General features: G+C 65.8%; 1 protein-coding gene across 1 annotated transcript; it reads right to left on the bottom strand.

Annotated features, from left to right (window-relative positions):
- Positions 1-3,702: 3,702 nt before the first annotated feature.
- Positions 3,703-10,807, bottom strand: LOC311164583 (uncharacterized protein). The gene is made up of 9 exons (XM_084224087.1): positions 10,635-10,807; positions 9,488-9,562; positions 6,973-8,127; positions 5,886-6,096; positions 4,852-4,990; positions 4,685-4,754; positions 4,515-4,561; positions 4,321-4,379; positions 3,703-4,186 (listed from the first exon to the last, which is right to left on the bottom strand). Exons 1-9 carry the CDS (start codon positions 10,750-10,752, stop codon positions 4,141-4,143), a joined length of 1,920 nt encoding a protein of 639 aa, XP_084080213.1. The 5' UTR covers positions 10,753-10,807; the 3' UTR covers positions 3,703-4,140.
- Positions 10,808-11,526: the final 719 nt, after the last annotated feature.

An 11,526-nucleotide genomic window follows, 5' to 3' on the forward strand; every position in this document is an offset into this window, starting at 1 on the left:
GCCCACAGGAATTTAGGATGTCCCTGTCCCTCGAGGATGCGCCCCTCCCTTCCCCACCCCCTCCTCATTTAAGGACCCTGCCCCTTTAAGAACCCCCCGGCCCTCTTAAGATCTCCTGTGCCCCCCCCCCATTTCGCTGCTCTGTCCCCTCAAGCCCCCCAGCCTTGCCCCTAAACCTTGGCGTCCCCACCACCCCTTAGACCCCTTCGATCCCCCCTGAACCTCCCCCACACCTGAACCTCCCTCCCCGGCCTTCCCTGCAGCCCCTTCCCCGCGGGGGCTGCGCCGGAGCCTGGAGCCCCAGAAACCCCGGGAGAAAGGCCAGGAGAAACCCCGGGAACACCGGGAGAAGCTCCAGGAGAAACCCCGGGAACACCGGGAGAAGCCCCAGGAACAGCCCCAGAAACACCGGGAGATACCCCAGGAGCAGCCCTGGGAGCAGCCCCAGAAAAAGCTCCGGGAGCACCCCCAGAAACCCCAGGACAAACCCCAGGGGAAGCCCCGGGAACATCGAGAGCAGCCCCAGAAACCTCAGCCCCAAAACCACCGGGAGCAGCCCCGGGAGCAGCCCCAGAAACCCCAGGGGAAGCTCCAGGAACAGCCCCAAAAACACCAGGAGAAGCCCCGGGAGCAGCCCCGGGACTGGCGGGCGTCGCGGCCGGGCCGGAGCCGCGTTCCGGGCCGGGACCACCGGCGGTACTACCACGAGCGCTGGCGCTCCGAGTACCTGATGGAGTTCCACGCCGGGCACGGCATGCGCTGCCTGGTGTGTGGCAGCGCCCTGGCCACGCTCAAGCTCAGCACCATCAAGCGCCACATCCGCCAGAAGCACCCCTACTCCGGAGCCTGGGGGCCCCGCGAGAAGCAGCTGGTGCTGCGCTCCTGGGACGCCCACCTGGCACGGCCCCCCCGCCCCGAGGGACCCCCCGGAGGCACCCACGGGACAGGTACGGGCGGGGCTGGGGAAGGTGGGGCGTGTGACTTTAGGAGGGGTGGTGTCACTTTAAATGTGGCCACGCCTCTTTAGAGCAGCTCTGTCCCTTTAAATGTGACCACACCCCTTTAGGAGCAGCTCTGTCCCTTTAAATGTGGCCACGCCCCTTTAGGAGCAGCTCTGTCCCTTTAAATGTGACCACGCCCCATTTAACTTCAGGCCACGCCCTCATTCAGTACAGTTCCACATCAACCACACCCTCTTTGTCTGTAGCCACACCCGTTTATAGTCAAGCCACGCCCCTATAAGCAGCTGGTGCTTCCCCTTTAAATGCCACGCCCATACCTGACCACACCCCTTCACTAAGCAACGCCCCTTTAAGCAGACACGGCTCCTTTAAGAGCGGCCACACCCAGACAACACCCAGCCCCCAGCCCCGCCTCTCTCTGCGGCTCCTCCCATGACCGCAGTGGCAGCCACAGGTCCCCAAAGTGTCACCAATGTCCCCAAGGGGTCCCCAGGTCCCCAAGGTGTCACCAGTGACCCCTGGCCTGTCCCCAGGCTGTCCCCTAAGTGTCACCAATGGCCCTCGGCCTGTCCCCAAGGGGTCCTCAGGCTGTTCCCAAGGCCCCCAAAGTGTCACCGGTGACCATTTGTCTGTCCCCAGGCTGTCCCCAAATTGTCACCAATGTCCCCTGGCCTGTCCCCAAGGTCCCCAAAGCACACCCCCACCACCCCTGTCCCCCCCAGCCCCTCTGTCCCCTCTCGCCGACCGCCCTGTGCCCTCCCACAGGGCCCCGCCCCCCGTCCCCGAGGGCCACCAAGGTGTCCCCAGGGGGGGTGGCCGCGGTCGGGGACTCGCTGCGGGGCTGGCTGCGGGCGGAGCTGCTGCTGGACCTGGAGGCCGGGGGCCACCGGCTGCGCTGCCTGCTGTGCTCCTGTCCCCTGCCCTCGCTGCACCTCGGGGACATCCGGCGGCACGCGCTGGCCGCGCACCCCGACAGCCTGCGGGGACAGCGGGGACACGGCGGGGACACACACGGTGAGCGGGGACGGCGGGGACACGGCGGGGACACACACGGTGAGCGGGGACGGGGGGAACACAGCGGGGACACACACGGTGAGAGGGCACGGGGGGAACACAGCGGGGACACACACGGTGAGAGGGGACGGGGGGGACAGCGGGGACACGGCGGGGACACACACAGTGAGAGGGGACGGGGGGACACACACGGTGAGAGGGGACAGCAGGGACATCGGGGACACACACGGTGAGAGGGGACAGCAGGGACACGGCGGAGACACACACAGTGAGAGGGGACGGGGGGACACACACGGTGAGAGGGGACAGCAGGGACATCGGGGACACACACGGTGAGAGGGGACAGCAGGGACAGCGGGGACACACACGGTGAGAGGGGACAAGGGGAACACAGCGGGGACACACACGGTGAGAGGGGACAGGGGGACACGGCGGGGACGCACACGGTGAGAGGGGACGGGGGGGACACACACGGTGAGAGGGGACGGTGGGGACACGGCGGGGACACACACGGTGAGCGGGGACGGCGGGGACATCAGGGACATGGCGGGGACACACACGGTGAGAGGGGACGGGGGGGACAGCGGGGACACGGCGGGGACACACACGGTGAGCGGGGACGGGGGGGACACAGCGGGGACACGGCGGGGACACACACGGTGAGAGGGGACAGCAGGGACAGCGGGGACACACACGGTGAGAGGGGACAAGGGGAACACAGCGGGGACACACACGGTGAGAGGGGACGGGGGGGACACACACGGTGAGAGGGGACGGGGGGGACATCAGGGACACACACGGTGAGAGGGGACGGGGGGACACACACGGTGAGCGGAGACAGCGGGGACACGGTGGGGACACACACGGTGAGAGGGGACGGGGACACTGGGGTCAAAGTGCCACCCCCAGGGACACTACCAGTGACAGGGGACAGGGAGGGTGTGGGGATGCTGGGCATTTGGGGACACTGGGGTGGGTGGCACCCAGGGGACAATGGGGACACAGATGTTAGGGACGCTGCAGCAGGTCCCTGACCAGTGACAGGGCAGTGGGACAGGGAGGTGACAGGAGGTGACAGCGCTGTCCCCCCCAGCCCTGCCAGCCCCCGGCCCCGCCGAGGAGGAGGAGGAGGAAGAGGAGGAGGAAGAGGCCGCAGGGGGGGTGGGGGGCACAGGGCCCCCCCCCGCCTGAGCCCCCTGGGATGGGGACACTGCGGGGGGAGGGGACAACGGGGGACACCCCACAGGGACAGTGGGGACACCAGCGACCCCCTCAGTGTTCCCAGTACCCCCCCCCCCCCAGAACACAGCCACACCTGTACCCACCCCGTGCCACCCTCGGGGTGTCACTGTCACCCCCCCCCGGTGTCACTGTCACCCCCCCAGTGTCACTGTCACCCCCCCAGTGTCACTGTCACCCCCCGGTGTCACTGTCACCCCCCCGGTGTCACCTTATTTATGTGTGTGTGTCCCCCCCTTTTTTTTACACCCCCCCACCTTGTACACGACCTCCCAATAAACCCCCCCAGAGACCCCTGGGGTCATGGGGACATTTGGGGACAATTGAGAGGAACACGGGGACGTTGTGGGGGTCACAGGGACATTTCGGGGGGGGTATCTGAGAGGACACAGGGACAGCTTGGGGGGGATCACAGGGACGTTTTGGGACACATTTTGGGGGGGTCCCAGGGACATTTTTGGGGTGTCACCAGCACAGAGGGCCCCAGCCTTGTCACGGTGTTTTATTGTAGCCGCAGCCCCGCGGGTGGATTTTGGGGGGGGTCTCCCCCATTTCCCACCCCCCCCGCAGCGAGGGGGGGTCGGGGGGCGCAGTTTGGGGGGGCTGTGGGAAGGGCTGAGCCCCCCCTCCCCCATTTACAGCAGTTACAGACATTTCACCTCAATTAACGTTAAAAAAATAAAAGTGGGGGGAACACGAGCTTGGGGGGGGGAGGGGCCCCCCGAGGGGGCGATTTGGGGGTTCAGCCCCCCCCATTTCAACTGGGGGGGGTGGGGGGGCATAGATGGACATCACTGTGAGATTGGGGGAAGGGAACAAGTTTTGGGGGGGTGGGTGGAGTTTTGGGGGGGGGGTGGACAGACAAGCTTGGAGTGGGGGGGGCACCGCTGGGGACCCCCAAACTCCCCCTCCCCCACCCTGGGGTTTATTCCGGCTTCTTCTTGGCCAGACCCGGGAGCTTCGCCTGGATCCTACAGAGAGAGGGGGGGAGAGATGATTTGGGGGGGCCACAAGGATTGGGGGGGTCCCCAGGATTTCTGGGGGGGTCCCCAGGATTTTTGGGGGGGTCCCTAGGATTTTTTGGGGGGGTCCCATGAGCACCTACTTGGCCATGAGGTCCTTGGTCTGGCGGTGGACGAGGGCCATGTAGTGATTGATCTGCACCTGGCAGGGGGGGGAAATGGGGGTTCAGGGTGGCCCCCCCATTTCTGGGGGTGCCCCCCTTCCTTTTGGGGGTGGCCCCTTGATTTTGGGGGGATCCCCTTTAATTTGGGGTGGGTCTCTCCAGTCTGGGCTCACCTCGTATTTCTCGTACAGGGGCGGGAGGGTGAAGGCCAAGATGTCGGCTGAGGAAAAAGGGGGGGTGGGGGTTATTTGGGGGGAACCCCCCCTCAGTGGTAATTTTGGGGGTCAGCACCCCAAAACCAAACCTTTGGGGGTCACTTTGAGGGGAGAACAGGGGGTCTCACCGAGGATGAGGAGGGTGATGCCGTTGAAAACGGCTCCCACGTAGGTCATCAACCACATGGTCAGGGCGAGCTGGGGGGGCACACGAGAGGTTTTGGGGGGTCCTGGGGGGGATTTGGGGGGGTCACAGGGGTCGGGGAGGGGGAGGAGGGGGAGGAAGGCTCCGAACCTCCAGGGAATCCACCAGATCCTCCACCAGGAAGAGGTGGAGCAGCAGCTGCAGGGCCCGGTTCAGCTGCTGGGCCACCACGGCCGCGTGCGCCTGGAAGGCCTCAGGGGACAACGTCAGGTCCAGGTCCAGGTAAGCTCTGAGGAGGGGGGCCAGGTGAGGAGGGGGGACCCCAAAATCCCCGCCCTGAACCCCGACATCTGTGTCTGCACCCCAAAGTTTGTGTCTGAACGTCACAATCCAACTCTACCCCCCAAGCCCTGGAAGGTCTCGGAGGAGAGAGTCAGGTTTGGGTCAGAGACTGGGGTGGGGACACCCCAAAATCCCTGTTCACACCCCAAAATCCTTCCTTACACCCCAAAATCCCCATCCACACCCCAAAATCCTTCCTTACACCCCAAAAATCCCCATCCACACCCCAAAATCCTTCCTTACACCCCAAAAATCCCCATCCACACCCCAAAATCCTTCCTTACACCCCAAAATCCCCGTCCACACCCCAAAATCCTTCCTTACACCCCAAAATCCCCGTCCACACCCCAAAATCCCCATCCACACCCCTCTGGACCCCAAAACCCTCCTCCATGCCCCTCTGAACCCCAAGATTCCCATCCAGACCCCCCAAATCCCTCCTCACACCCCCCAAATCCCTCCTCACACCCCCAAATCCCTCCTCACACCCCCAAATCCCCATGCACACCCCCCAAATCCCTCCTCACACCCCCAAATCCCCACCCAGACCCCCAAAATCCCTCCTCACACCCCCAAATCCCCACCCAGACCCCCAAAATCCCTCCTCACATCCCCAAAGTCCTCCCTTGGACCCCCAAATCCCTCCTCACACCCCCAAATCCCCATGCACACCCCAAACCCCCTGAACCCCAACCCCTTTCCCTGCCCAGAGCAGCAGCCGAGGCCGCCCGGCGCGTCCCCCCCCGCGGTGACACCGCTGTCCCCAAACGGGGTCTGGGGGTGTCCCCGAGCTCCCAAACCCCCCCAAAGCACCCCGGGGGACCCCAAAAGCCCCCACTCACTTGAAGGGGTGCCCCTCCTCGGACTTCTGCAGCGCCTGCACCACGGCCTTGTAGACGCGCAGGCTGATGGTGACCGAGAGCAGGGCCAGCGCCACGTGCGCCACCACGGTGACAGCGCTGAGCGTGGCCAGCGACAGCAGCAGCACCAGGCTGGCGCCGAAGGCCACCGCGCTCTTCTTCACGTCCCGCCAGAAGAGCAGGTCCTGAACCACTGGGGACAGCCGGGGGACAGCGGGGTCACACGGGGGACACACGGGGGGGGACACGGATGGGGACATGGAGGGGACACAGAGGGGACACAGATGGGGACAAGGAGGGGACACGGGGGGACAAGGGGGAACACATGGGGGAAGATACAGGGGACACAGAGGGGACACGGAGCGGGACACGGAAGGGACATGGGGGGACACACAGGGGAAGATATGGGGGATACAGAGAGGACACAGGGGGACACACGGGGGAAGATATGGGGGGACACAGAGGGGACAAGGAGGGGACACAGGGGAAGACACAGGGGGACACAGAGGGGACACAGTGGGGGACAAGGAGGGGACATAGTGGGGGACAGCGGGGTCACACGGGGGACACGAAGGGGACATGGGGGGACACACAGGGGGTGACAAGAACTGGTTACAGGGCAGGGACACAGGGGGTGACAAGGAGGCTCACAGGTGGTCCCTGCATTGTCCCCCACCCCCATTTATCCCGATGCCGCTTTCCCTCTTCCCCCTGCATTCACTAATTACCCTCACTCATTAAACAACCCCTTTGTCACACAGCCCTTAATTACTCCTGTCCCCCCTACTAAAACCAGGCGTTAATTAACGTCCCCTCCCCCCCAGTGTGCCGGCGGGTTTGGCCCCAAATCCGTGGATTTTACCCCAAAACGAGGCACCCTGAGCCCCCCCCCAGCAGCCCTCGGGGCTGGGCTCTCCCTGTTCCTCCTCTTTTTTACCCCAATTTGGGGTTGATCTACAGCCCCCTCCCCTCCCCTGCTGCTTTCGGCGCCGTTTCGGGGTGCAAGAGGCCCTTTTTGGGGCGGTAAAGGCCCTTTTTGGGGTGCAAAAGGCCCTTTTTGGGGCTTTACCTGCCAGGCGGGGGAGGGGCCCGGCCGGGGGGGGCCGGGGGGGCTCCCCCAGTTCCCGCAGCGCCCGCAGGGTCTGGTGCTCCTGCTCCCAGTCCCGGGAGCCCGGCGGGACGGGGACATCCCTGGGGACAGCCCCGGGGACATCCTTGGGGACAGCGGGGACAGCCCCGGGGACGTCCATGGGGACAGCAGGGGGGGCCTCGCCCGGCGCCTCCTCGATGACGGTGTCGTCAGAGTCACCGGAGCTGTCGGCGTCGGTGGTGACAGCGGTGCCACCTCCGGTGACAGCGGAGACGCCACTCCCTACGCCGGGGACAGCGCTGGGGACAACACTCCCAGCGCCAGCGAGGCCATTCCCAGCGGCAGTGACGTCACTCTTGATGCCGGTGACAGCGGTGACACCGCTCCCGGGAGCGGTGACGTCATTCCCGAGGCCACCCCCTATGCCACCGAGGCCATTGCCAACACCAGCGACGCCATTCCCCACGGCGGTGATGCCGGGGACGCTCTTCCCCGTTGCGGTGACACCGCTCCCGACGCCGGTGACACCGCTGACACCTTTCTCCGCTGCAGTGACACCGGCGATGCCATTCCCGATGGCAGTGACACCGGTGACACCATTCCCAACGCTGGTGACACCGGGGATGCCACTCCCAGCACCGGGGACACCCTTCCCCGCGGCGGTGGCCCCGGTGACGCCGTTCCCCGCGGCGGTGTCGCCGCCGCCGCCGTCCCCAGCGCCGGCCAGCCCGTTACAGATGCCCTCGCTGTCGCCGTCGCTGTCGCCGCGGCCGTCGCCGTTGCGCTCCACCAGGTCCCAGGAGAGCAGCTCGCTGGTGAAGCTGTGCATCTCCCGCACGCACCGCGACACCTCCTCCAGCGCCGCCGCCGAGCCGGGGGGCGGCCGGGCCAGCCCGCGCCCGGGGACACCGCCGGGGACCCCGCCGGTGACAGCGCCGCCGCCGGGGACGCCGCGGGGCTTGGGCGGGAAGTGGCAGACGCGGCCCTCGGGGATCTGCGCCAGGGCGGGCCCGAACTCGCGGTCGAAGGCGGCTCGGTCCGGGACCACCTCGAACGGCGACTCCGGGGACTCGGGGGGGCTCTGCCCGCCGCCCCCCCCCGGGGACGCCCCCCGGTCGCGCCCGCCCGGCGCCGCTGGTGGGGGAGGGGGGGGGGGGACACGGTCAGGGGGGGTCGGGGTCGCCCCTGTCCCCCGTTCGGGGGGTCCCGTGTGTGCCCCCCCCGCTCTGTCCCTCCTGCTGGGCACCCCCAGGGGGTTTTGGGGTCCCCCCTCATCCCAGCCATGGTGGGGGGGGGCGGGTTTGGGGACCCCCACACATTCCCCTCCCCCCCTTTAGGGGTCCCCTGGGTGTCCCCTCCCCCACAGAGAATTTTGGGGCCAGCCATGAAGGGGGGGGCGGTTTTGGGGTCCCCAGGCAGAATGTTGGGGTTCCCCCTCCCCCATTCCAGCCATGCTGGGGAAGCTCCCTCCCCAAAATCAGGGGTTCCCCCAATCTCAGCCATGCGTGGGGGGAGGTTTTGGGGTCCCCCAGAGAATTTTGGGGGTCCCCCCATGCAGGTGGGGGTCAAGCGGCGGCACAGAGGCTCCCCCCACCTTCCCCCCCAAATACACCCCAAAATCCGGGCAGGAGAGACCCCAGTTTGGGGCTAAAAACGCCCATTTGGGAACCAAACCCCATTTTGGGGCTAAACCCCCTCGGTTTGGGTTCACAATGATATGGGGGGGTCAGGACACCCCAAACCTGCAGCTTTGGGTGCCGAAAATTGGGGGTGTCCCCACTGAGAACCTCAGTTCGGGGTTAAACCCCCCATTTTTGGGGTGAAACCCCCAGTTCTGGGTGTGGAGCTGGGCTGGGGGGGCCCTCAGCCCCCTCCCGGTTTTGGGGGGATTTTGGGGTCTCTCCCCCCAGGTTCAGCCCCCCCGGCGGCGGGTGGGACGCGGCGCAGGCGGGTCGGGGGTGGGGGGGCGCAGGAATTTTGAGGCCAAACCACAAAAAATGACGAATTTCACCTTCAGCAGCAGCGGGGGGAGGGGAGGCCGTGCAAAGCTGGGGGGGGGGCGGCAGCCTTGGGGTGCAGGAGGGGGTGGGGGGCAAAGCTGGGGGGGGGGGGTCACCCCGAAAAAGACAAAAGAAACAGAGATAAAGAGCAGAAGAGGGAAAAAGAAAAATGTCTATTTTTGGCAAGTTTAACCCTTTGTTGCCATTTCGGAGGGGGGGCTCAGCAGCGTTTGTGCCCCCCCCAATAATCCAGGGGTTATTTTGGGGGGGAATCCCCCCTTTGATGAGACATCGAGACCCCAAACCGACCTTGGGGAGCCCCAAAACTGCTCTGGGTGTCCCCAAAGTGGCCCTGAGGACCCCCCCCAAAATCCAGGGGGCTTTTTTAGGGTGGGGGCTTCCCCCCTGCCCCCCCCCAGACATTTTTCTTCCTTGGGGTGCAGGAAAAAGGGAGGGAGGGAGGGAGGGAGGGAGGGAAGGAGGGGGAGACTTGCCTGGTGAAGCCGCAAAGAGAGAAACGGGCTGGGAGGAGGAAGAGGAGGAGGAAGAGGAAGAAGAATTGGGGGGATCTGCAAGAGAACACAGAGGGTGAGAGCTCGGCACCCCCCAAAGCCCCCCCAAACCCCCCCAGCAGGCGGGGCCGGCGCGGCGCAGCTCGGTCGCAAAAAGCACCGGGAAAATTCCCAATTTCGGGGGTTTTCACCTCATTTCCCTGCCTTGGGGGCAGGGGGCGGCGCAGGGACGGTGCCCGGGGAGGGGGCACCCCCAAATTCCCACCCGCCCTTCTCGGCACTGCGCCCCCAGGGCTGAGATTTGGGGTGAAACCGCCGAGTTTTGGGATGGAAATTGGGGTGAAATCCTGGGAATTGCCGAGTCAGGATGCTCTGGAATGGGAGGGGGTCGCGGGGGAGGGTGAAATGCCCCCTCCCCAAAATTCCAAAGGAAGGACGGACGGAGCAGCTGTCCCCCAACGACCCCAAAGCCCCAAAAAACATCAAAGTTCCCTTTCCTGGGCATTTTCCCCCCGTTTTCCTGAGAGATGAGGGGGTGGAGATGTCACTGCCCATCAGAACCGGCCTCTAAAAATCTTCTCCCCCAACCAAATCTCCACTTCAAAGCCTCTTTGTCCTCCAAAACCCCCTAAAAATTTCTTTCCCCCTTTAAAATTCCCCTAAAAGCATCTTTTCCCACAAACAGGCTCCCCCAAAAGCTTCTTCTCCTCCGTTTTACCCCCGAACTTCTTTAACCCCTCATTTCTGTCCCCCAACCTCACACCCACCCCCAAAAGGCCCCATCACCCTCCGATCCCCCCTCAAGTCTCTGCTCCCCAAAATCTGCTCCCCCAAGGCCTTTTCTCCCTCATTCTCCCCCTCACGTTCCCCCCCCCCCATTTCTAACTCCCTCTAAAAGACTTTTCACCTCACACCAAGCCCCCAAACGCCGCTTCCCCCCAAATCTCCCCCCCAAAGGCCTCCTGCCCCCAACAACCGCCCCCTCAAGGGCCTTCCCGCCCCCTTTCTGCCGCTCCCAGCCCGTTTTTACCTCACACCCAACGCCCAAAGGCTCCTTCCCCTCACGCCCCCGCCGAGGCCTCACCTCCCTCACCCCCCTCAGGCCCCACAGGCCCCGCCCGGCCCTTACCGGCGCACGACATGGAACCGCCGACCAGGCCCCGCGTGGGGGAGGCGGAGGACGAGGTCACGGAGGTGGAAGAGGAGCTGGAGGAGACGAGCGAGGACTGCGCGGCGGAATCGGCCATGGCGGCGGCGGCGGAGCGCGGAGCGAGCCCGTCCGTGCGGGGCGGCGGCCGCGCCCCGACTGCGGGGGGGGCGGTGCCTCCGGGGGCGTGGCCAGCGCCAGAAGACCAATCAGCGCCGCGCACCTGCTGCAGGTGGGAGGAGCCGGCGCGCCCGAGCCAATCAACGCCTGGCAATGGCCGCGCACCGCCCTCCCGCCGCAGCTCGGCGCTGATGCGCATGCGCATAACGAAGGGTGCCCCCGCAGTTGCCATGGCAGCAGCGGGAGAAGGAGAAGCTGCGCCTGCGCGCGGCTGGAGTGGCGCGATGCACGACGGGAGTTGTAGTCCCAGGAGAGCCCCGCACAAGGGGAAGGGGTTCTGGGGGCTCCTGTGAGGGAGAAGCGTTTTGGGGGCTCTGCACCCCCGCACTCCCGTCTCGGGGTCTCCTATAGGGTGGATCTCCCCGTGGAATGTCCTCCTAAAGGCGGTGAGGGGCTCTTGGACGACTCTTAGAGGGCGGGGGGAGAGGCCTGCACCTTCCTAAAGGCCCCAGTTCCTTCCCCTGTCTGGGAGGAGCGCAGAAGTGCTGCCTGAGGCGGGGGGAAGCGGCCGCAGAGCGCCCCGAGGGGCCGGGGGGGACCCCCGGGGGGACGGCGGCCATTGAGAGCTCCTGGCGGCCCCGGGAGCGCCGTCACGGCCGGCGAAGCGCGCCCCCTGTCGGGCGGGAGGACCGCAGGCCGCACATCCGGGAAAGGGCGGGGCCTGCAGGGATCACGTGAGATCACCCGACCCCGC

The sequence above is a fragment of the Fringilla coelebs genome (assembly GCF_963513975.1).
Source record: "Fringilla coelebs genome assembly, chromosome: 33".
NCBI lineage: Eukaryota > Metazoa > Chordata > Aves > Passeriformes > Fringillidae > Fringilla > Fringilla coelebs.